This window comes from Oncorhynchus keta, chromosome 27 (genome assembly GCF_023373465.1).
Source record: "Oncorhynchus keta strain PuntledgeMale-10-30-2019 chromosome 27, Oket_V2, whole genome shotgun sequence".
In the NCBI taxonomy this organism is placed as follows: Eukaryota; Metazoa; Chordata; class Actinopteri; order Salmoniformes; family Salmonidae; genus Oncorhynchus; species Oncorhynchus keta.
Window position 1 is genome coordinate 47,961,771 of NC_068447.1, and position 26,061 is coordinate 47,987,831.

The window sequence follows — 26,061 nt, forward strand, 5'->3', positions numbered from 1 at the left end:
CTACCTGTACATGACCATGTGATCATTTATCACTCCAGTGTTAATCTGCAAAATTGTAATTATTCGCCTACCTCCTCATGCCTTTTGCACACAATGTATATAGACTTTTTTTTTCTCTACTGTTATTGACTTGTTAACTGTTTACTCCATGTGTTACTCTGTGTTGTCTGTTCACACTGCTATGCTTTATCTTGGCCAGGTCGCAGTGCACACAACGCGAGGGAAATAATCTGTGCATATGAAATATGTCAGGGATCTTTTATTTCAGCTCATGAAACATGGGACAAACACTTTACATGTTGCGTTTATATTTTTGTTCAGTGTATTATATTTGGCATTAGCTAGCGCTAGTCGACTGCACCTGCGGCAAAACTCTGGTATTTGTCATCCTATAGCTTGTTCCCCATCTTCTATTTAAATAGTGAGCCAACATGTTCAGCACTTTTAGTTCCATGGCTGATCAAAACATTTTCATGCTCTCTCGTCTCTCTGCAGCAGATATCTAGGCCACAATTCCGACCAAAGTAAAGGGCATGTAAATGTAATGTAATTCCCTTTTTATGCACTCTCTCTATGCATTCTCTGACCTTGAACTTAACATGAGAATAGACAGTGGCGGTTCTAGCTTGTATAATTGCATTAGTACTGTAGAAAGTTGGGAGGTGCGCTATTTGATAGATTCCCTTGCTCCCCCGACCTCAGGCTTCCAGTGGGGAGACCTGAGGTCAACTTACCCCCCACCCCCCCTCCATCTCGTACTTCTGAATGCGAGACCTTCCCAGGCAGTAGCCTGCCTAGCTCACAAACTAGAATCAGAGCCCCCACTCCGACAAGGTTAATTGACCCACAATCCTACACGGTGACATGATATTATTAACGTGACGCGGAAATGAGCGAAAGAAAACCGATCGCTTAAATGTCTCAATTCCAAAAAAGTTTTGTGCGGGCGCCGTGTGCCGCCCCGGCAAGATGCCGCCCTAGCAAGATGCCGCCCTGGGTGGCTGCCTATGTCGCCTTTACCTAAATCCGCCACTGTGTCTAGACACGCCGTATACTGACCTTAAATATTAGCCACAATCAGGAGCCACCGTCAGTAACACCCACATACATTTATTTATGCATCACTCTATTCCATTCAGTTTACCTTTCATTCCTCTGTCACATCCTTGTAAGTTCCTGGCATTAGTGGGTCATATTAGGCTAACGTTGTGCAATCATATGGGACATGTAGCCTATGATTATGTAGCAGGTTAAACCTAGAACCTGGCGCACGGTTCACAAGGACTGGACCGTTGTCATACAGTTCCATGGTTAGTGAGAATTAGGGTGGATTTATAGGACTATAGTTCAACCCCAATTGAACACTTTTTTCCACCTTCCAATATGTTATGGATTTAACTTGAATATGACAACTTTCAGGATGAATCAAACCACTGTATTTTTTGGGGATACTTTACTAACCCTAAAATGTGCCTAAATAATCTACAAAATCAGAGTATTTTTAAATCTGCCAGTGCGTACTGAAACAAAGACGAATACGCATAGATGGCCTTCTTTCATCGATCCCTAATATTCTGACCGCGTTCTCTCAATGTATTCTACTGAGTCTGTTGACAAAATTCTAATTAAAAAAAGGTACATCGTATTAAAAGCAATGGCTTAAGATAAATGTACTCAAAACCCCATTGAATGAAAACTTCAACTAGCAGTTGAATGAAATGTATTGAGAGCGCGCAAGGTAGCCACACCTGCAGAGCGCGTTACGCGACTGGAAAAGGTAAGTCTTGAATACCAAATTCTGAGAAGTGTGTAGGAAAGGCGAGTATAGGGAAGGCATCAATTCCTAAGTTGGGATCGGGCCCATAGTGAGCAATATATGTTTGGAACATCAAATTGCAATAAAAATCGCAGTATCGAATAGCAATACATATAGAATCGCAATACATATCGTATTGGCACCTAAGTATCGTCATAACATCGTATCGTGAGGTCTCAGCCCTAACACAAAGGATAATAATGTCCCTCACCTATAGTGCTACACCAGTGGTCACCAACTTGTGGATCGCGATCGACTTGTCGATCTCCAAGGCATTTCTGTACAAAACTCAACGATAAAGCCTTTAAATATATATATATATATATTAGTCTCGGGCTGTTGATGGTAGGTGCAGCTAATTCAGCTGCCCTGCGTGCCGGGTAGGCAAACCGTTGCCATTTCATGTGTCTGAAGGTACAAACTCTGCCTTCCAGGTGGGCATGGAGAGGAAATCAAGTGCACTATGCCACCACTGGCCAATCAGATTGCTCAGATGACCGAGTCTGCAGTAACGTAGCAGGCATACAAGAAAGCTACGGCAAAATTGAAACTGTGAGATTTCAAAATGTTTAAAACCTTAACTAGAGAGAGACTGTCAACGAATACAGCAGAGCTGCTGTTTTTATGAGTGAGTTCATGTTTCAAGTTCTTACTTAGCACTATCAACTTCGTATTCAACACTTTTATAACCCATAAAATGCATGTTCTTCCTATTTCCACTCAGCGCTACAACAAGCACTGCAACAGTATTGTACGAGTAGGATAGTGTAGCTATAGGCTTGCTTGGTTGTTGTTGTTGTTGTTATTATTAGCAGCTTGGCTCTTTTTTTAATATCATACATTTCATTTCTCTGATCATAGGAGTAACAACATGAATTTGTGCATAAGGCAGAAATAATGCAGTGCGGCTCGAGTTTTGCCATTGGCTGGAAGACGGTGTCCCTTTTGATCAGTGTCAGTCTGCTGCTCTCTCCCTCCGCTGAGACTGACCATCAGATGCAGGCACCATCAGCCCAGTAAAATAAAAAGCAAATTACTTAAATGTATGCTCACTCAGCTGTGCCTAACAAGTAATACAACAATGGTTCTATTACCGGTGTGATGAGATAGCCCAACTCAAAATGTGAAATAGAATTTCAAAAAATGTCCTGAACAACAATACATTGGCAGGTAAATTCAAGCAAAGCCAGTATGCTGTGTTAATGTATTGGGCCTATAGCTTACTGCACAAACCTAATTGCTACAGTACTGTTTTTAATTGGTTAATGTTGCATAGGCTTACATTTTTTAAGTCATGTTAATTTAAAAAAATCAGAGTGGCAGATCTCGGCATGCATTTTGACTCAGAAAGTGATCTTGACTCAGAAAATGTTAGTGACCACTGTGCTACACAAACTAGGAGATTCACACTACCATTAGGGTGATGTCAGTAAGAATTACACTTAATGACAAAGTCTGACTAGTATTTTTTTTTAATTACTTTACAAAGTGGAATAAAAAAAAGCATTACTTACACAAAGAATCCCCCAATGCCCTCATCCTTGAAGATGTTGGTGATGCTGCTGAACAGCCCCCTGTCAAAGTCAATCCCAGAGGAAACCAAGATGAAAACTTCAAATTAAACACAAATCACCCAAGTGTTAATCTTTTACAACTACATGTTTAGAACCTCTGAGTGCCTCTCATTAAACTAAGCTATCCATTCTATTACTTCAACTAATGTAGACCGCTTAGAATTTTGGAATAAACAGTCTGTATTGTACCATGTCACTGTCAATGGAGTCATGAAGTTGCAGTAATGAAATGGACACTTTCTTGTCAATTATGGCATTCATGCCTAGTGTTAGATGAACTACCATGACACACTGAGAAACTGTAAGGTAACCGAGTCAAATCAACAACTCCCTTGGTTCATTTGCATTCAGTATCTGAGGTATGCTGCATGTGTCACACCTTACCTGTACTTGACTTCTCTCCCCACAAACTGAGCCATGCATCGCACGGAGATCACTGAAAGACAGGGCAACAACGTCAGGGGAGCAAACGGTGTTATCTGCAGGACATCACAAAGAAACCAAATCTGAGAGCTAACAAATGAACGAGACCAGCAAATCTTAAGACAACTGCTTCTAGAAAGACACACTAACCAGGTTTCCATCCAACCAACTCATGCGGATGAATTAGAAAAAAAACTCACGGCAGGCCTGATGGAAACTGCAACTTTGTCAGCAAAATGTCATAATTAATTACGTGACAATTGCAGTGGAAACGCTGTTATGCTCAACTACTGATATAATAACCATAAAAGGAGGAGCATGTGTGTACCGATAGGACAGATGGGGAGTGTGTAGCTCTGTTTTGAACTGATAAAAATGTGGTTATATGTAGAAACCAGATGTTTAAATGAAGCCTCTAAAATCAACATACCCCCAAGCAACTGGGAGAGAGTGAGTGATCACTTATGTACAACAGCGAACCAATCGATTCAAATTGTATTAGACACATGCACATTCACCTTACATTCACCTTACAGTGAAATGCTTACTTACGAGCCCCTAACCAACAATGCAGTTTAAAAAAAAATATGGATAAGAACAAGAAATAAAAGTAACAAGTAGTTAAAGAGCTGCAGTAAAATAACAATAGCGAGACTATATACAGGGGTGTACCGGTACAGAGTCTATGTGCTGGGGCACCAGTTAGTTGAGGTAATATGTACATGTTACTAGTTATTAATTTGACTATGCATAGATGACAACAGAGAGTAGCTGCGGTGTAAAAGGGGGGGAGGGGCAAATAGTCTGGGTAGCGATTTGATTCGATTTTCAGGAGTCTTATGGCTTGGGGGTAGAAACTGTTAATTCTCTTGAACCTAGACTAGGCGCTCCGGTACCGCTTGCCGCACGGTAGCAGAGAAAACAGTCTATGACCCGGGTGGCTGGAGTCTTTGAACATTTTTAGGGCTTTCCTCTAACGCCACCTGGTATAGAGGTCCTGGATGGCAGGAAGCTTGGCCCCTGGGCCGTTCGCACTGCCCTCTGTAGTGCCTTGCAGTGGGAGGCCGAGCAGCTGCCATACTAGGCAGTGATGCAACCAATTGGGCAGTAGAATAACTTTGAGGATCTGCCAAATCTTTTCAGTCTCCTGAGGGGGAAAATGTGTTGTTGTGCACTCTTCACAACTGTCTTGGTGTGTTTGGACCATGATAGTTTGTTGGTAATGTGGACACCAAGGAACTTGCAACTCTCGACCCGCTCCACTACTGCCCCGTCGATGTTAATGGGGGCTTGTTCGGTCCTCCTTTTCCTGTAGTCCACAATCAGCTCCTTTGTCTTGCCTCACATTGAGGGAGAGGTTGTTGGCCTGGCATCACACTGCCAGTTCTCTGACCTCCTCCCTATAGGCTGACTCAAAGTTGTCGGTGATCAGGCAGCCCATCAGGAAGTCCAGGATCCAGTTGCAGAGGGAGGTGTTTAGTCCCAGGGTCCATAGCTTAGTGATTAGCTTTGTGGGCACTATGGTGTTGAATGCTGAGCTGTAGTCAATGAACAGCATTCTCACATAGGTGTTCCTTTTGTCCAGGTGGGAAAGGGAAGCTTGAAGCGTGATTGAGAATGCGTCATCTGTGGATCTGTTGGGGCGGTATGCAAATTGGAGTGGGTGTAGGTTATCCAGGAGGATGCTGTTGATGTGAGCCATGACCAGCCTTTCATAGCACTTCATGGCTACCGACGCGGGTGCTACGGGTGGTAATCATTTAGGCTGATTACCTTCGCTTCCTTGGGCACAGTGAGTCTGCCAGATCAGAGGCAATAGGGACGAGCAGGGATGTTCTCTTGATAAGTGCGTGAACTGGACCATTTTCCTATTATGCTAGCCTTTCAAAACGTAACGAGTACTTTTGAGTTTCAGTGAAAATGTATGGAGTAAAAAGTACATTATTATCTTTAGGAACGAAGTGAAGTAAAAATACAATTTGTAACAAATATAAATAGAAAAGTAAAGTACAGATACCCCCCAAAAATACATCGGTAGTAATTTAAAGTATTTTTACATCACTGCCAACTAATTGCAGCATTGCCGCAAAAATGGAAGAGGCAAAAGATTGTGTATGTGCATGTTACTGTGCCTGTTTGTGTTGCCTCACAGTCCCCGCTGTTCCATAAGGTTTATTTTTATCTGTTTGTTTTTTTAATCTAATTCTAAGTTACTTGATGTGGAATATAGTTCCATGTAGTCGTGGCTCTATGTAGTACTGTGCGCCTCCCAAAGTCTGTTCTGGACTTGGGGACTGTGAAGAGACCTCTTGTGGCATGTCTTGTGGGGTATGCATGGGTGTCTGAGATGTGCGCCAGTAGTTCAAACAGACAGCTTGGTACATTCAACCTCTCATAAATACAAGTAGTAATGAAGTACATTTCTTCTCCACTTTGAGCCAGGAGAGATTGACATGCATATTCTTAATATTAGCTTTCTGTGCACATCCAAGGGCAAGCTGTGCTGCCCTGTTTAGAGCTAATTGCAATTTTCCTAAGTCCCTTTTTGTGGCACTTGATCAGCAGTCCAGGCGTGACAAAACTAGGGCCTGTAGGACCTGCCTTGTTGATAGTGCTATTAAGAAGGTAGAGCAGCGCTTTATTACAGACAGACTTCTCCACATCTTAGCTACTGTTGTATCAATGTTTTGAACAAGACAGTTTACAACTTATATATATATATATATATATTTACAAATATATAATAACCATAATGTTGAAGTAAACTTGGATTCATGTGATGGTATGTTACACTGTAGCCTATAGCCCACCACGATGTGGAAAAAGCATGAAGAGTTTATAGGCAGATTAAATAAGCTATGATGAACTTCCTCATATTGTAGTTAAAAGCGCACAGTGATGAGATTCAAATTTCCAATAAATATCGAAGGTATTATTTGAAAGCTGGTGACATGATGATCGTTGCTGGGCTTCCATTATCAAATAAAAATAATATTTATCTTATCCATTTCTCATCATATAACCTACCCTGTCAAATTTTTCATTGGCCACTGTCTAGACTAGAGAGCATAATGCCAAAAACAGATTGGGCAAGATGGCTATTTATCGCAACAGTATCTGTGACCAAGCCATCAGTAGAGTTGAAAATGCGATGTAAACACGTTAAACTTCTGATTTTTATTCGGTAGTTGGAAACTTAAGCTCAAAAGTGCTTCAAATGTGCACTACATCATCAAGCACAGCTTTTTATCCACAACGTGTCAGTTTGATGGAAACTCAAAATTCTCATATTTTTTCTATGTGGATTTTTGAATATTTGCATGAAACTCTGTTGCATATTGGATGGAAACCTAGCTAGTCTGAATTAAAAAAACAAAGCTATAAACTCCAATAAAGAAAATAAACAGACAGACAATCGCCAGGATTTACCATGGAAGGGATGAGTGGCTATTCTGGACAGGCACTGGATGACCATCTCATGTGAGGTCTTGAGTGAGAGAAAGAGGAAATCAAACTGTGTCAAGTATCAGTGGGCATAGCTATGCAAAACTGCTACATCTAACCCGTTCAGAAATGACCAAGTAGGCAACACTGGAATCTATTGCGAACACTAAAAATAAGACCAGCAAATATAGAACTGCACAACAATGTTATATATCATTAACCACAACATAAGAGGGGATTTATGAATATCTTATTACAGGTATTATACATATATTAGAAGTCCATGCTTTCATTCAAAAGTTACTGTATTGATGTGTTTATTTAAATAATACACTGAGTATACCAAACATTAGGAACACCTTCCTAATATTGAGTTGCACCCCTCCCCTTTTGCCCTCGGACCAGCCTCAATTAATCTGGGCATGGACTCTACAAGGTGTCGAAAATGTTTCACAGGGATGCTGGCCCATGTTGACTCCAATGCTTCCCACAGTTGTGTCAAGTGGGCTGGATGTCCTTTGAGTGTTGGACCATTCTTGATACACACAGGAAACTGTTGAGCGTGAAAAATCAACAGCGTGGCAGTTGACACAAACCAGTGCGCCTGGCACCTACAACCATACCCCGTTCAAAAGCACTTAAATCTTTTGTCTTGACCATTCACCCTATGAATGGCACACACGTCTCAAAGCTTAAGAATCCTTCTTTAACCGGTCTCCTCCCCTTCATCTACACTGATTGAAGTGGATCTAACAAGTGGCATCAATAAGGGATCATGGCTTTCACCTGGATAGTCCATGTCACGGAAAGAGATGTTTCGTGCGTGCGTACATGCACACACATACACATTATATGGATATCGTAATCATTATACTTCCAGAACAGAATGTCTAGAAAATGGAGTGAATTCACTCCAACCTAATAAACTCAACTGGCTTCACATGAACACACTTGACATTTTATACTTTCATATTATGCTCCCTATCACACTTCGACCTCTCACCTCTTTCATCACTTTCCTGAGGGAGGTCTTCAAGTCGTCTCTGTTCGATACATGCTCCGCCTGCTCTGCTGGGACGGCCTGGAGAGGAAAAAGAAAGGCTTAAATAACTTGATATACGGGGTTCTTCCCACATACTGTTACAAATGCATTATACAATTACACGTGTTTCTCTCATTTGATGGACACTGACTACACATTGGCAAGCTCCGATGATTGGTTGGATTATAGGCTTTTGTGGCCAGAGTGGCGAGTTTCAAAAACCTATTGAGAGCAGTTGCAGTTATGAGTGATTATGAACTACCACGCCTCTGGGTTTAGGATTCCCTTACCTGTTTGACTTTACTCCGGACCATGGTGGAGATGGCACTGGACATTATACGAGGGGATAGACCTCGGAAGAGTCCCATCTTTCCATCAACCCTTACGATGTGCTGTGCTGTGGACAGACAGATAGCCATCACATTCCTGTCAACTCGTATTCCCCATATACAGGGTGACAAAGGATGATAACCCATGAGCAAGACTCACACACCATAGGAGAAGAATCCAGGTAGGTACAACACTTTCCTCCCAAACATGGTGGTTCCGACAGTTGGGGTGAGGGGCTCATGTCCAATCTGAAAGCACACACAACTCACTGGAAGCAAGCTGGCATACTGAAGGGGGAATCATTTTTATGTATTTTTCACAGCTGTCGTAGCTAGCTAGGCCCTAGTTGTAGTGGTAGGATCTTGGCACTTGCAGTTGGCAGAGAAGTGGCATCTTGGATAGTTAGGTACTGAAAAGGGCAGGCTGGCACGCAGAGAATTTGACCAAATGCAGCTAGGATTAAATGCAAATAATGTCCATTTCGCTTTATCTGTCCTCCCCAGACACACATACTTATGAGAGATAATATTGGCTATGCTCAACGCTTGAGGTTTGACTGGGGGTGGGCCAAGCCAGGACTAGAGATGATGCCATCTCTGACGTTAGTTATTTAGTTAGCAAGCTAGCATGTTCGAAATATGGTAGAAAAGGGGGTGAAATACCAAAACATTTATAAATAAGCTAACGTTAGATGTTGACCGCAAACTCCCTAGCTAGCCGGCAAGCAAACTCAAACACCCCAATCATAATCCTGAAAGTGGGACCTCAAAGTGATAGCCCTCGTGCTTGCTGGCAAAATAATGAATAACTCAAACCAATGTAGATTTAGCTAAATTGAGTAACTCGCTAGCTACCTGAATGAGCAGTTTGACGTACAGCAGCGGGTGTGTGATAGCTGTCACCCCGGCTCCGAGAAGTACAATTGCCGTGTCCATGTCCACGGCCGTCGCGGACGCATCCTGGTCAAATCTGAGGGGCTCCCTTCGCCCACCTGTACCGCCAGACAGGTTCTCAGGTGTCCCCATTTTCACGGCGATATTGGGAGGAGTCGTCCAGTCCACAGGCTGTGCGGGGAACTGGATGCGCAAAACAAGAACATGTCACGTGATTCGGTCGAGGATCATAACAAGAGGCTGGACAACTTTACCTCCCTGCGGAAGGAGCTGCATGCTCCTTTCTATCCAGCAGATGGGACTGTTTGCTTCCTCTTCTTTTGACAGTTCACTACAGCTCAGTACAAGAGCCTAGTTCTACTGCCGAAGATGAACCCATATTCATTTGCCGTGTAAACTCCGATGATGTAATTGTGAAATGGAAAATGTGAAGACATATGTGGGTCATTCTATGAAAATGGTGGCTTTTTGAACAGCCAACTTTTAGAAATTGTAATTACTTTTTTAAAATCAAAACCTAGTCAGATATTAGTTAACCACTTAACATTATAAATCAACATAATTGACAGCTTAACATATTTTTTTAATTTTTACTACATTACATAAAAAAATGCTTGTGCTGCCTTTTTGTCACTGGTGTTACCTATATTTTAGATGAGAATTCAGGCTTTCTAGAATGTAATTTCAGTCTTAATTTGCATATATAATCAAAGACAGAAAAGGTTAATGATAATACTAATAAATTGTTTGGATTAGTAATAATTTACTTTAAACATGCATGTGTAACGTTCTATTGTCTGACGTTTTTCCATTTATACTATTGTTTTTTGTAACGTTACAAATAATTGAGGTTGAGTCGTCAAAATTGAATGATCATATCCTTAAAATGTTTACTAATGAATGTAGCAACAGTTAGGTAGATACAAAAACCATGTTAAATTAAATTGGGCAACTCTGATGCCAGAACACCAATATGCCATACAGTAATACCAGTGATGCAATGTAACACCAGTGACACAATGTGAAACCAATGACAAACATAAGATTACTTGAAATACATTTGAACAATTTATTAGTAATATTTTTTATTACAAATCATTTCAGATTTCATATAATATCAACAATAAAATGAGGGTTATTGGTCAAATATTAAGACCAAAAGATGAAGCCAGTTTGTCACGTTCTGACCTTAGTTCCTTTGTTTTGTCTTTTGTTTTAGTATGGTCAGGGCGTGAGTTGGCCTGGTATCGTTCTCAATCAGAGGCAGCTGTCAATCGTTGTCCCTGATTGAGAACCATATTTAGGTAGCCTGTGTTCCATGGTGTTTTGTGGGTGGTTATTTTCTGTTTAGTGTTGTACCTTGCAGGACTGTTTGTTGGTTGTTTATTGTTTTGTTTTCAGTGTTCATTAAAAATGTTCAAATATGAGCACTTACCACGCTGCACCATGGTCCTCCTCTTCTTCCCACGACAGCCGTTACACCTATTGACTAAAATGTGTCTGTCACGGCCGTTAAAGGAAGAAGACCAAGGTGAAACGTGGTGAGCGTACATTTCTCTTTTTATTTGGAAAAAAGACACCGAACAAAACAAACACGACAAAAAAAAACAAAAAAAAACTAAAGGCTATGAGCCATAAACAAAAGTCAACTTCCCACAAAGACAGGTGGGAAAGGAGCTACCTGTCCCTGATTGAGAACCCTACCCGGCCAAAACATATAAATATAAATAATAGAACATAGAATACCCACCCCAAATCACACCCTGACCAAACCAAATAGAGACAAAAAAAGGATCTCTAAGGTCAGGAGGGCGTGACAGTGTCTTTCATAACACAACATTGTCATACAAACATATTAAACATGTCCACTAGAACATTAGAAACACTAACATTGAACATAAACTAAAACAGTTTTCCTAACCACACTGATACGAACATTTTGTATGCAGTACAACCTGTTCATGGAATTTTTCCTGCATTGTTCTTCACTTTTACTTCAGGTATGTTTGTCTTTGCCATGTTATTGTGTTGCGTTCATCACTTATCATCTCTGAGCCAATCTCCATTGCTTTCTAGCTACTGACAGCTTCTTCACTTGTAGCCAGTGCACATCTGCCACTTTCACAGTCAGGTGAAATTTGAACTGATCTTTTGTTCACTGGCAGCGGCTCTAGCATTAGACAAACAATCTGGTTATCTCCATACCAGATATCATCTCTTGTGCTCAGCCAGTAGAACTTGTTGACATTATGTTCTTCAATCTCCAGTACAATGCCAGGGTTGTTGGTCGTAGTTCATGATACACCACTGTCCACTGTGGTGAGACTTGATGACATTTGGGGATGATGTCTTCTTTGGGGATGATCAGTGAGATATACCTGCTGGAACGTGTGCTATGGGTGGGTGTTGTTATTGTGACCAGTGAACTGAGATAAGGCAGAGCTTTTACCTAGCATAGACTTATAGATGACCTGGAGCCAGTGGGTCTGGTAATTATAAAGGGTTCACATAGTGGGGCAAAAAAGTATTTACTCATCCACCAATTGTGCAAGTTCTCCTACTTAAAAAGACGAGGGAGGCCTGTATTTTTCATCACAGGTACACTTCAACTATGACAGACAAAATGAGGAAAAGAAATCCAGAAAATCACATTGTAGGATTTTTAACGATTTTATTTTCAAATTATGGTGGAAAATAAGTATTTGGTCACCTACAAACAAGCAAGATTTCTGGCTCTCACAGACCTGTAACTTCTTCTTTAAGAGGCTCCTCTGTCCTCCACTCGTTACCTGTATTAATGGCACCTGTTTGAACTTGTTATCAGTATAAAAGACACCTGTCTACAACCTCAAACAGTCACACTCCAAACTCCACTATGGCCAAGACCAAAGAGCTGTCAAAGGACACCAGAAACAAAATTGTAGACCTGCACCGGGGTGGAAGACTGAATCTGCAATAGGTAAGCAGCTTGTTTAGAAGAAATAAACTGTGGGAGCAATTATTAGGAAATGGAAGACGTACAAGACCACTGATAATCTCTCTCGATCTGGGGCTCCTCGTGGGGTCAAAATAATCACAAGAACGGTGAGCAAAAATACCAGAACCACACGGGGGGACCTAGTGAATGACCTGCAGAGAGCTGAAACCAAAGTAACAAAGCCTACCATCAGTAACACACTACGCCGCCAGGGACTCAAATCCTGCAGTGCCAGACGTGTCCCCCTGCTTAAGCCAGTACATGTCCAGGCCCGTCTGAAGTTTGCTAGAGAGCATTTGGATGATCCAGAAGAAGATTGCGAGAATGTCATATGGCCAGATCAAACCAAAATATAACTTTTTGGTAAAAACTCAACTCGTCGTGTTTGGAGGACAAATACTGAGTTGCATCCAAAGAACACCATACCTACTGTGAAGCATGGGGGTGGAAACATCATGCTTTGGGCTGTTTTTCTGCAAAGGGACCAGGACAACTAATCCATGTAAAGGAAAGAATGAATGGGGCCATGTATCGTGAGATTTTGAGTGAAAACCTCCTTCCATCAGCAAGGGCATTGAAGATGAAACGTGGCTGGGTCTTTCAGCATGACAATGATCCAAAACACACCGCCCAGGCAACGAAGGAGTGGCTTCGTAAGAAGCATTTCAATGTCCTGGATTGGCCTAGCCAGTCTTCAGATCTCAACCCCATAGAAAATCTTTGGAGGGAGTTGAAAGTCTGTGTTGCCCAGGAACAGCCCAAAACATCACTGCTCTAGAGGAGATCTACATGGAGGAATGGGCCAAAATACCAGCAACAGTGTGTGAAAACCTTGTGAAGACTTACAGAAAATGTTTGACCTCTGTCATTGCCAACAAAAGGTATATAACAAAGTACTGAGATAAACTTTTGTTATTGAACAAATACTTATTTTCCACCATAATTTGCAAATAAATTAATTAGAAATCTTACAATGTGATTTTCTGCATTTTGTTTCTCATTTTGTCTGTCATAGTTGAAGTGTACCTATGATGATCTTTTTAAGTGGGAGAACTTGCACAATTGGTGGCTGACTAAATACTTTTTCCCTCACTGTATATATTTATACAGCAGGAAGAAAAAAATATATCCATATTGTCTGAATACACTGTATATACAGTATATATATAGTGCATTCGGGAAGTATGAAGACACCTTCACTTTATCCACATTTTGTTATGTTACAGCCTTATTATAAAACACATTTTTTATGTTCAATCTACAAACAATACCCCATAATGACAAAAGCATAAACTGTTTTTTTATTTTTTATTTTGGGAAATGTATTAAAAATTAAAAATAACTGAAATATGACATAATAATAATTAATAATTGATTATGCTTATGTTGTATTAATAGAAGGGGAGGGGTTATAAGACCCCTCCCTCCTTACATTTATAGGGTCCTAGACTACAGATTAACTATATATATATATATTTATTCATTATAGGGGTTTAAAATTGTTCCACAGTTTTTTTCTAGTCTCTCTGCCTCTTATAAAGAAACGGTCTGAGAAATGTGTGACTGAGACAGAACTCTGCAGGGGAGTATAAGAGATAAGAGACTGGTCAGACATTCCACTATAAACCAACTTGGGAAGTGGACATTTACTGCTTAGCCCTTAGAAAACACTGGAACTATTGTGTCTCTCTTGCAAGTTTGTATAGCTGTGTATGCATGGGCCTGGCCTGATGAGTAGAAGGTAATGATGTATGCAGTGACATCACTAGGGCTGGACTTCGGGCTTAATAAAACAACTTGGGACTTTTCCTATTTTGCAGAACTTACACGGAAACATGCGTGCTGTGTTCCTGTTGTCACCTTCTGTCTGCAATTGCATTAATAAAGGTTTTTGAAAACCTTTTTTAAAAACCTTCACCACCTTCCAGAGACACCTGAAACCCCACCTCTTTAAGGAATACCTAGGATAGGATAAGTAATCCTTCTCACCCCCCCCCCCCTAAAAGATTTAGATGCACTATCGTAAAGTGGCTGTTCCACTGGATGTCATAAGGTGAATGCACCAATTTGTAAGTCGCTCTGGATAAGAGCGTCTGCTAAATGACTTAAATGTAAATGTAAATGTTAATTAAAGATATTGTCTGAATGCTAATTTCACCAATGAGCAAATAATTGACAAGGAAAACGGAACGAACCCCAACAGTTCGAAACTTCTTCCATTTAAGAATGATGGAGGCTATTGTCTTCTTGGGGACTTTCAATTGCTGCAGACATTTTTTGGTACCCTTCCCCAGATCTGTGCCTCGGTACAATCCTGTCTCGAAGCAAAGGGTCTGAATACTTATAAGTTATTTTTTTTTTACTATTTATTTCGTAACGTATATATACAGTGCCTTCAGAATGTATTCACACTCCTTGACTTTTTCTACATTTTGTTTTGTTACAACCTGAATTTAAAATTGATTAAATTGAGAGTTTGTGTCACTGGCCTACACACAATACCCCATAATGTCAAAGTGTAATTAGGTTTTTCCACATTTTTACAAATTAATACAAATTTAAGTATTCAACCCCTTTGTTATGGCAAGACTAAAACAGTTCAAGAGTAAAATTGCGATTAACAATTCACATAATAAGATGCAAGGTCTCACTCTGTTTGCAATAATAGTGTTTAATATGATCTCTGTACCTCACACATCCAATTAGCTGTAAGGTCCCTCTGGCGAGAAGTTAATTTCAAACACAGATTCAACCACAAAGACCAGGGAGGTTTTCCAATGCTTCACAAAGAAGGGCACCTATTGGCCCACTTGGTAAAAAAAAACAAAAAGCAGACATTGAATATCCCTTTGAGTAATGGTGAAGCTATTGATTACTACAAAGATACAGGCATCCTTCCTAACTCAGTTGCCAGAGAGGAATGGAAACCTCTCAGAGATTTTACATGATGCCAATGGTGACATCAAAACAGTTACAGAGACTTTATTCAATTCCCGCCTGAAGACATACCCAAATCTAACTGCCTGTAGCTCAGGGTCAGAACCAAGGATATGCATATTCTTGATTTCATTTGACAGAAAACACTCTGAAGTTTGTGTAAATGTGAATTGAATGTAGGAGAATATAACACAATAGATCTGGTTTAGATAATACAATGAAAAAACCATACGTTTTTACATTTTTATTGTTGTATCATCATCTTTAAAATGAACAAGACAAAAAAAACATTCAGATAGGATGATGGGGACAGTTTCAGTGCAAAGTCTCAGAATGATAACTTCAAAAATGAGTGTGCTACATGACATTTATCATGAAGTCACCCAGGTGTCCCACACAAGTAACCCAAATGTACCCAAGTGGCCAAATTGGTGAAGTTATACATTTTGAATGGAATAACTATATACAACATACCAAAATGGTATACTAACACACCCCCCTCCCCAAAGAATGGAGAAAAAACATGAAAAAAAAATATATATATTTACAAAATAACACTTTCAATATTTGGAAAGAATTTTGCAAAGAACACAGCAACGCCTCCATGCTGTGCCCTTTTGGCCCTGAGGCACATCCATGCCTGCAGAAATACATTTCGGCGGATGAACCAGCTTCAGTGGGGGATGGAAACCTTGGCCCTGGGGGCTGCCATTCGGAGTCAGTGTCACTGTGATAGAAAATATTCAGTTAGAATAGTTTCACATATTATGACATTTCAGCTAGATCTACTGTCTCTATTATATTATGACAGACCAGCTTGATCTACTGTCTTTATTATATTACAACAGACCAGCTGTATCTACTGTCTCCATTTCACTTTGGCCATTGTTGTGGGCCTGAACTCCCCTCAACAGCCTCAAATAGGCTATTTCATTCACAAATAACATTTTATATTATTCATTTGAAACAACGGCATTAGCATGAGAAGAACTTACCAGTCCAAAATGATGTCCTCTCCGTTCAAAAAATATTTGGGAATCGCTAAATGAATCGTCCTCCAACAATCTCTGTCTCACTTTCCTGATCAATTTCTTCTAAAATGGTGTGTACATCTGTATATCTAGACTTAGATTTAGCTTTCCCTGACTTAGTCGCCATACTGATTGATATATAAACAGCTGAAGATGCGCTTTACCAAAACAATGCTGTGCGTAACATGCGTGGCTCCTTCCGGTATGAATCTTCAATGGCGAATGAACCTCTTTACGCCGGAGTTTACTACATGGGTTGGTCTTCCAACACATAAACATTACATTTTGCCGTTTACCTCAGCTCATTGGCTATCTACCCAGCTAGATTTCAAGACGATCAGTGGTCATTGGGTTAAAATACAGTCAAACAACGAAACAGCGGTCATATCATTGGTGCACAATGATGTCATTACTTGTCTTCAAATCAGTTTCTTTCAGTCAATACGTCCCGTGAAATGACCCATCAGGTTTGGTTGTGTTACAAACAAACCAGTTGATTGCAATGAAACCAAACATGACTGGAAAAGTCACGTTTAGTGTGTGTATTTACATAGAATGTGTCGGCGAAAATGGAATGAAACGGAATTCACGACAAGCGGTTCACAAAATGTTTTGTGTTAGGCTATAAAAATGGATTTTATCAAACAAAAGACCATTCATTGTGTAACAATGAGCATTGGGATTGCAAACAGTGGAAGATCGTCAAAGGTAAACAATTTATTTTATTGCAATTTGTGATGTTGTTACGCCTGTGCTGGTTGAAATAATTATTCTTTATGGGGCTTTGTTCTCAGATAATCACATCGTATTCTTTCGCAGTAAATCCTTTTTTAAACCTGACACCGCAGTTGGATTAGCAAGATTCTAGGCTTTCGACCCATGTGAGACACTTGCATTTTCATGAATGTTTAATATGACTATTTATGTAGCGATCACCGTATGTTGTTGAATTTAATCCCGCTAACGGGTTCGGTGCGCAGAGAGGTTAATGCCAGTGATACGATAAAATTGAGGATGGATCAATAGCATTGCAGTTACTCCACAATATTAACCTAATTGGCAGAGTAAAAAAGGAAGCCTGTACAGAATAACAAATATTCAAAAACATGCATCCTGTTTGCAACAAGGCACTAACGTAATACAGAGTTTTCTGAGTTGATCTCATCTTTGTGTCCTACCGTCTCCAATGTTGTTATCCTAGGTGATATTCACATTGATTCAAGAAAATGTTCCTCTGCTACTGACCTCCTGAACTTGCTTGACTGTCTCAACCTGGTACAGCATGTCAACGTCCCCACACAATTGTGGAAATACACTAGACCTCATTATCACTGGAGAAGTCCCTGCCTCAGACCTGGATGTACATGAGGTAGCTGTATCTGATCATAGGTCTGTGACAAAATCTGTGAGTACTCCTGGACTTCCAACCCTGACGAGATGTTCGACCTGTATTTACCTGCACTTTAGGCAACACAAATAGCCTTGGTCCCCGTGGTTCACAGAGGTGCTAGAGCATCTGTAGTACTGGCCTAACTCTTCATGTGTTGGCGTATAAAGACCACCATGCTTGCTATTTCAAGGTACTAAAAGCAGCCCGCTCCACCTTCTACTCTGCCATGATAGACAACGACCGAGGAAATCCCAGGACCTTGTTTACCCCATCAGTGGCCTTCCAACAGCAATTACGGAACAATGCAACCGATTTTAGTTCTTCAAGTCTAAAATCAACACCATCCGAAAGAAGATAGTATCCCCCAACCCGGCTCCTACTCCCCCAACCATATCCACCCCCCTCTAAGTGACTTTGCTCTAGTCTCACCTGCTGCCGTATTAGAAATCTAAAAAATGAAAACTACCAGTCGCCCACTCAACCCTATTCCAACATCACTGTTCAAAACTTGCTCATCTGCTCTCATCCAGTTTGTAACCAACCTGTTCAACAAGTCCCTCCACCCCCTTGCTCAAGAAACTATCCCTTGACAAGACCTTCTCTCAAACTATAGGCCTATTTCCAATCTCCCATTTTTGTCTTAAAAGTCCTGGAGAAGGTAGTGACAACTTAGCTTCACACACACCTCAGTACTAGCCAGCTTTGTGAGGCTCTCCCATCTAGCTTTATGGACCATGCACAGTACTGAAACAGCCCTGGTGAAGGTTGTAAATGATATGCTCATGGCTGCAGACACAGGATACCACACCATCCTGATTCTTCTGGACCTCAGTGCTGATTTTGACACAGTAGATCACACCATTCCACTGCAGCGCCTCAGAGAGCACACTGCCATCTGTGTGACTGCCCTTAACTGGTTCACGTCCTTCCTTTGTAACCCTAAGCAGTACATCACCTTTGGTGAGGCAAGATCAGGGGATTCCACCATAACCTGCATTGTCCCACAAGGCTGGTGTTAGGATCTATCCTCTTCCTGCTTTACATGCTCCCACTTGGCCAGATCTTCATATACAGTACAGTGTCCAAATCCACTGCTACGCAGATGACACACAGGTGTCCACTAAAACAAAGCCTGACACAACATCTTCTCTGTCAACATTGTCCAACTGTCTGGAAGAGGTAAAATCTTGGATGCAGAACAACACCCCCCCAGCAGATCACCAACTCCTGCAGCATCCACCCTGCCATAGATGGCCACATCAGCCCCCTCTCCTCAGTCATCTCTAATTTGGGTGTGAAAAATGACCCTGCTCTCTCCTTCAATGCACACCTTAGTCAAGTCTGTAAAAACTACATTTTTCACCTGAAGAACATCTAAAACCCTCTCCCACCACATCTGACGCAGAAGAGCTAATCCATGCATTCATTTTCTCCAGAATTGAGAAAATTCAATTAATCAACTACAGCTCATCCAAAACAGTGCAGCTAGGATTCTGACCCACAAAAAAAGTCTCCCCACATTACCCCCATCCTTGCTGATCTCCATTGGATAAAAGTATCCTCCTTGTCTACAAAACCCTAAATGCCATCAGATCCTCCTACTGTCACGACCTGACCTTAGAGAGCCTTTTTATTTCTCTATTTGGTTAGGTCAGGGTGTGATTTGGGTGGGCATTCTAGTTTTCTATTTCTTTGTTGGCCGGGTATGGTTCCCAATCAGAGGCGGCTGTCTATTGTTATCTCTGATTGGGAATCATACTTAGGCAGCCTGTTTTCCACCCTAGTTTGTGGGATGTTGTTTTCACACAGTAGCTGTATTAGCCCTGCAACTTTACATTAGTTTTTTTCCCTTTGTTGTTTTTTTGGTGTTCATTCTAGTGTACGATGTACGATGAACACTTTCCACACTGCGCTTTGGTCTCATTCCGATGACGGACATAACAGAACATCCCACCACCAAAGGACCAAGCTGCGTGGCCAGGAGGAGCAGGGATCCTGGGCTCGGGAGAAAAGTGAGTGGAGGACATCATGGACATGGAAGGAGATTATGGCGAGGGACAAGACCCTGCCATGGAAGCAGGGGGAGGCAGCGAAGGAGGATCAACGACGACTCCGGGAGTCGCAACCACGACGGAGGCCCGAGAGGCAGTCCCAAATTCTTTTGGGGGAGGCACACGGAGTGGTCGGCGGAGCCGAGGGGTGAACCAGAGCCAGTCAGGGAGTCGAGTGAGGAGCTCGATGCAAGATTCCGGAGAGAGGTGCTGGCGTTGAGAGCGGGGGACTTAGTTTGGGCACACACAGAACAGGAGTTGACGTAGCGAATAACATCCTGCGCCAAGGTTGGCCACCAATACTTCCAGGAGAATGATTGTATAGTACGGGTGATTCCAGGATGTCCAGCGAAGATAGCTATGTGTGCCCAGGTCAACAGCCGCTCCCTTATCCCCGTGGGAATGTAGATGCGCTCAGGTGGTGGGTGCGCGTTCCCTCTCCAGAGCCTGGAGAATATCTGCATCTACGTCCCAGACCACGGGGCTCGAGAGGGAACAGGAAAACATGTCCACTGGCATTCGGGTGACCAGTCCGTGATTCTCATCCTCGACCATGAGATGGTGGGGTTATGCCGTTGGATCCATGGGAGGCAGAGGATGATCTTCTGAGCTGGTGCACAAATGATGAATAAGGGAATTGTTTCCTGATGAATGGACTCCATGTGAGGGTGAGTGGTGTGGTGATGTGTGTGATGGTTCCGGATCCTAGTGGCCGATTATCAAAAGCTTGAACACGGAAACAGAAAAGAGAGCGGGTATGAGGGGATCTTCAGAGAAAAGGTAAGGGTCTGGTCAATAAAGTTCCCAGTGGCAGACAGCACGAGGGACAGCCAGCTAGTATGATCGACACTAAAAAGGATTTGGCAGAAAATGATGAAGATGAGATACTCATACCTGCCCCAGGAGGTGGAAGATCACATGACCATCCCTCTGTTCTCGTGGATCCCGAGTTGGGACTTACCGGACACTGTTGAAGCTGGTGCCCCCCTTGACCACAATAAAGACAATATGCCCCAGCAGTCTCCGTCTGCTTCACTCCACCGCGGGGAGTCGTGTGACCCCTACGCCCATAGGGCCAGGCTCTGATACAGAGTGTTCACCGAGGAAGGGAGAGAAGCGATGTGGGAACTGATGCTCCCGAAGTAGGTTATCCAAATGGATGGCCATTGCGATGAGTGTGTCCAAGGAGAGGTTGTCATCACGACATGCCAGCTCCGTTTGGACCTCCTCGGGCATTCCTCTTCTGAATAGCAAACGGAGTGCCGGCTCATTCCATCCCCTGGATGCTGCTAATGTCCAGAAGGTGAGCTCGTACCGGCAGCGGTCTGGTGTTCCTGTTGTGGTTGGAGTAGGCGCTCACCCCTCTCTCTGCCCTCTGGTGGATGATTGAAGATACCTCTGACCAGAGCCATGACCCCCCCTATACGAAGCCAGTTCCTCCTCTCCTCTCTCCCAGATAGCCCAATCTAACGCCAGCCCAGTCAGCAGAGAAATAACCGTGGCAACCTTGGACCTCTCGGTGGTGGGGGCTCCCATTTGGTGTGCAAAATAGAGGGAGCAATGGAGTAGGAAACCAGGGCATTTAGATGGGTGTTACGGATACAGTTATCCTGTGTGTGTGTATCCTGTGTGTGTTTCTTTTCTCTCCTTCTCCCCTCACAGGTGAAAATCATCACTCTCCAATCAGTCAACAATCAATCATCAATCAGAAGACACACCTCCTCCTATTTCCTAACCTATCAACCTATCACCCCATAATTTGTTTGTTCTAGAGCTCAATCTCTCTGTAAATGCCATGTTTGTAGGTCTCTGTGTTTCACTCTCGCTTTGTGTCTTAACCTCTCTTTTGTTTAAGCACCTCATAGCACTTTGTCATCACCTGTGAGTATTGTTTTTGGTTATGGTGTTTGTTTGTTGCTGGTGGGAAAAGGGGGAAACCAAGACAAATCGCCCATGGGCATACACTACCCGTAGGTGAACTTTGTTAAATACACTAGTTAGAACTGGGCGGACCACCCACTGTATTTTTGGTTAGTTAGTTAGCTGCTGTTAAAGTAGGCTAGTCTAGCTTAGGGGTGTTTTTGAATACTTATTGTTTCTTTCCTTGGGTCCAGCTCAGCCCCTTTTCCTGCTCCCCCCATTACCGTGTGTTTATAAATAAACCTGGAGTTTGACGGTAGATTTCTGTTGTCGTGGTTATTTCGTTCACACTTGATTACCAATTTATGCAGAAATCCAGGTACTTCCAAAGGGTTCACATACTTTTTCTTGCCACTGTAAACCTTAACTGTCGGAGGAGATGGCTGCCGTTTTAAGGTCTCCTAACCAATTGTGCTATTCTGTGTGTTTTGTCACATTATTTGAAATTTATTTTGTACATAATGTTTCTGCCACCGTCTCTTATGACCGAAAACAGCTCTTTTATATATATATATATATCAGAAAAGTGATTACTTACCTTAAACTGGATGAAGATTTTTCTGTAACGAGTCCGACGCAAAGGATTTGACTTCAGACACCCAACAAGGCCCAAATCCCTGTGATTCGCATGAGAAAGAGACAGAGATATCGGGGACATAGGTCGGGCGTGCCTTGTAAATTATATGACGCCGAGTGGGTAATCTGCCTCTACCATCAGTAGTATTAGCCAACGTACAATCATTGGATGATAAAATAGACAAACTACGACCATGAATATCCTACCAATGGGACATTAAATAACTGTAATATCTTGTGTTTCACCGAGTTACGGCTGAACGACGACATGAATAACATACAGCTGGTGGGTTTTACGCTGCATCGGCAAGATAGAACAGCCGCCTTCAGTAAGACAAGGGGTGGCGGTCTGTGTATATTTGTAAACAACAGCTGATGCACAAAATCTAATTGCAAGGAAGTCTCAAGGTTTTGCTCACGCGAGGCAGCGTATCTCATGATAAGCTGTAGACCACACAATTTACCAAGAAAGTTGACATCTATGTTCTTCACTGCTGTCCATTTACCATCACAAACTGATTCTGGCACTAAGACCGCACTCAATGAGCTGTATACGGCCATACGGAAACAGGAAAGCGCTCATCCAGAGGGGACACTCCTAGTGGCCGGGGACTTTAAATGGACTTAAATCCATTTGACCTCATTTCTACCAGCATGTTACATGTGCAACAAGAGGGGGGACAACTAGACCACCTTTACTCCACACACAGAGCTCTACCCCGCCCTCCATTTAGCCAATCGGGCCATAATTCTACCCTCCTGATTCCTGCTCACAAGCAAAAACTAAAGCGGGAAGCACCAGTGACTCGGTCAATAAAGAAGTGGTCAGATGACAGGACTGTTACAGGACTGTTTTGCTAGCACAGACTGGAATATGTTCCGGGATTCTTCCGATGGCATTGAGGAGTACACCACATCAGTCATTGGCTTCATCAATAAGTGCATTGATGATGTCTTTCCCACAGTGACCATACATACATACATATCCCAACCAGAAGCCATGGATTACAGGCAGCATCCGCACTGAGCTAAAGGGGAGAGCTGCCGCTTTTAAAGAGTGAGACCCGGAAGCTTATAAGATATGCCCTCTGACGAACCATCAAACAAGTAATGCCTCAATACAGGACTAAGATTGATTCGTTCTAGACCGGCTCTTATGCTCGTCGGATGTGGCAGGGCTTGCAAACTATTACAGACTACAAAGGCAAGCACAGCCACGAGCTGCCCAGTGACACGAGCCTACCAGACGAGCTACATTACTTCTACGTTCGCTTCAAGGCAAGCAACACTGAAGCGTGCATGACAGCATAAACTGTTCCGGACAACAGTGTGATCACGCTCTCCGTAGCCGATGTGGGTAAGACCTTTAAACAGGTCAACATTCACAAGGCCGCAGGGCCAGACGGATTACCAGGACGTGTACTCCGAGCATGCGCTTCCTAACTGGCAAGTGTCTTTGTTGGTTCCACTTTTCTGGGCTCTGTTATTTACATAACAAATAAGGAACACTCAAAATGTGCACTTATAAATCATAAAAATTTTAACCAAAATACAGCTGGAGACAGAAGTCAAAGATAAAACATCAGGCATACAACTGATGCCTCTCCTGAGTTCTGCCCCGAACAAAAGAAAGGCCGGATCTTATATACTCGAGATCACACCTATCTCCTATGTCAAAACCTGCATATGCAGCTAAAAGAACAAGTTATTCTTAACACAAGGTTTCTGAGAACCTGTCTCAGTGGCATGCATATCTGCCCTTGTTTCAGAGAAAACCAGACGCTGTCTCTCTGTGTCTCGCTATCACCCTCGGTGTCACGTTCTGACCTTAGTTCCTTTATTATGTGTGTGTGTTAGTTTGGTCAGGGCGTGAGTTGAAGTGGGTAGTCTATGTTCTTTTTTCTATGTTGTATTTCTGTGTTTGGCCTGGTATGGTTCTCAATCAGAGGCAGCTGTCGATCGTTGTCTCTGATTGAGAATCATACTTAGGTAGCCTGTTTTCCCCATTTTGGTTGTTGGTGATTGTTTTCTGTTTTTGTATTCTGTATTCTGTACCAGAGAGAACTGTTTCGGTTTCATTCATTATCTTTTGTTGTTTTTTCCATTCAGTGTTCAATTCATAATAAAAGATGAACACGTACCACGCTGTACCTTGGTGCTAACCTTCTTCAACCCACGACAGTTGTTACAGAACCACCCACCACAACCGGACCAAGCAGCGTGGCAACCAGGAGCAGGGGGTTCTGGACTCCTGGACATGGGAGGAGATTTTGGATGGTAGGGGACAGAGCCGCCCATCTGTCAGGAGCTGCCAGAGCCGCCCATCAGTCAGGAGCTGCCAGAGCCGCCCATCAGTCAGGAGCTGCCAGAGCCGCCCGTCAGTCAGGAGCTGCCAGAGCCGCCAGTCAGTCAGGAGCTGCCAGAGCCGCCAGTCAGTCAGGAGCTGCCAGAGCCGCCAGTCAGTCAGGAGCTGCCAGAGCCGCCAGTCAGTCAGGAGCTGCCAGAGCCGCCAGTCAGTCAGGAGCTGCCAGAGCCGCCAGTCAGTCAGGAGCTGCCAGAGCCGCCAGTCAGTCAGGAGCTGCCAGAGCTGCCCTTCACTCCGGCGCTGCCGCAGTCTCCTGCCTGTCCGGCGCTGTCGGAGTCTCCCATCTATTCGATGCAAGGGTCCTCAGTCCAAAGGCGCCACTTAAGTGGGCCAAGACTAGGGTGGAGTGGGGTCCACGTCCCGCACCAGAGCCGCCACAGCGGACAGATGCCCACCCAGACCCTCCCCTATAGGTTCAGGTTTTGCGGACGGAGTCCGCACCTTTGGGGGTATCACATGCTGACCTTAGTTCCTTTATTATGTCTGTGTGTTAGTTTGGTCAGGGCGTGAGTTGGGGTGGGTAGTCTATGTCCTTTTTTTATGTTGTATTTCTGTGTTTGGCCTGGTATGGTTCTCAATCAGAGGCAGCTGTCGATCGTTGTCTCTGATTGAGAATCATAGTTAGGTAGCCTGTTAGGTAGCCTGAGAATCATAGTTAGGTAGCCTGTTTTCCCCATTTTGGTTGTGGGTGATTGTTTTCTGTTTTTGTGTTCTGTACCAGACAGAACTGTTTCGGTTTCATTCATTATCTTTTGTTGTTTTTTCCATTTAGTGTTCAATTCATAATAAAAGATTAACACGTACCACGCTGCACCTTGGTCCTCACCTTCTTCAACCCACGACAGCAGTTACACTCGGTCCCTTTTCTCACCTTCTCTCCCAGGGGCTGTGGGTTTTGGCAGAGAGCTAGACACAGACAGAGGCCTCAATATTCAGCTATACAGTGAGAATAAGTACAATCGCACATAAGCAAACGGATAACATAATCAATGGTGGAAGTCTTTCGAAAGACCCCCAAAATCAATTTTAACCCTACATCTTCACTGACATTTTCAACCTCTCCCTGACTGAGTCTGTAATACCAATATGTTTCAAGCAGACCACCATAGTCACTGTGTCCAAGAACAAAGTTAACCTGACTACCGACCCGTAGCACTCACGTCTGTAGCCATGAAGTCCTTTGAAAGGCTAGTCATTGCTCATATCAATACCATTTTTAGTTAAGGGCAACTTGTCGGTGTCCCGTCTTGTTGCTCAATATGCATAATGTGACTAGAGCGTTGTAAACAACA

The 26,061-nt window shown here is 42.7% G+C and overlaps 1 protein-coding gene across 2 annotated transcripts in view; it reads right to left on the bottom strand.

Moving 5' to 3' along the window:
- Window positions 1–9,736, bottom strand: part of LOC118360227 (mitochondrial carrier homolog 1-like) — a 44,530-nt gene extending 34,794 nt beyond the window's left edge. The window contains exons 1-7 of one of the 2 annotated variants that reach the window (XM_035739509.2): window positions 9,484–9,736; window positions 8,793–8,877; window positions 8,590–8,696; window positions 8,261–8,338; window positions 7,243–7,300; window positions 3,775–3,826; window positions 3,331–3,390 (exon numbers count right to left, since the gene is read on the bottom strand). In XM_035739509.2, the coding sequence (XP_035595402.1) occupies window positions 3,331–3,390; window positions 3,775–3,826; window positions 7,243–7,300; window positions 8,261–8,338; window positions 8,590–8,696; window positions 8,793–8,877; window positions 9,484–9,654 (611 nt within the window). In that variant the 5' untranslated portion in view covers window positions 9,655–9,736. The remainder of the gene's footprint in view (window positions 1–3,330; window positions 3,391–3,774; window positions 3,827–7,242; window positions 7,301–8,260; window positions 8,339–8,589; window positions 8,697–8,792; window positions 8,878–9,483) is intronic. The other variant, XM_035739508.2, reaches the window with a different exon arrangement.
- Window positions 9,737–26,061: the final 16,325 nt, after the last annotated feature.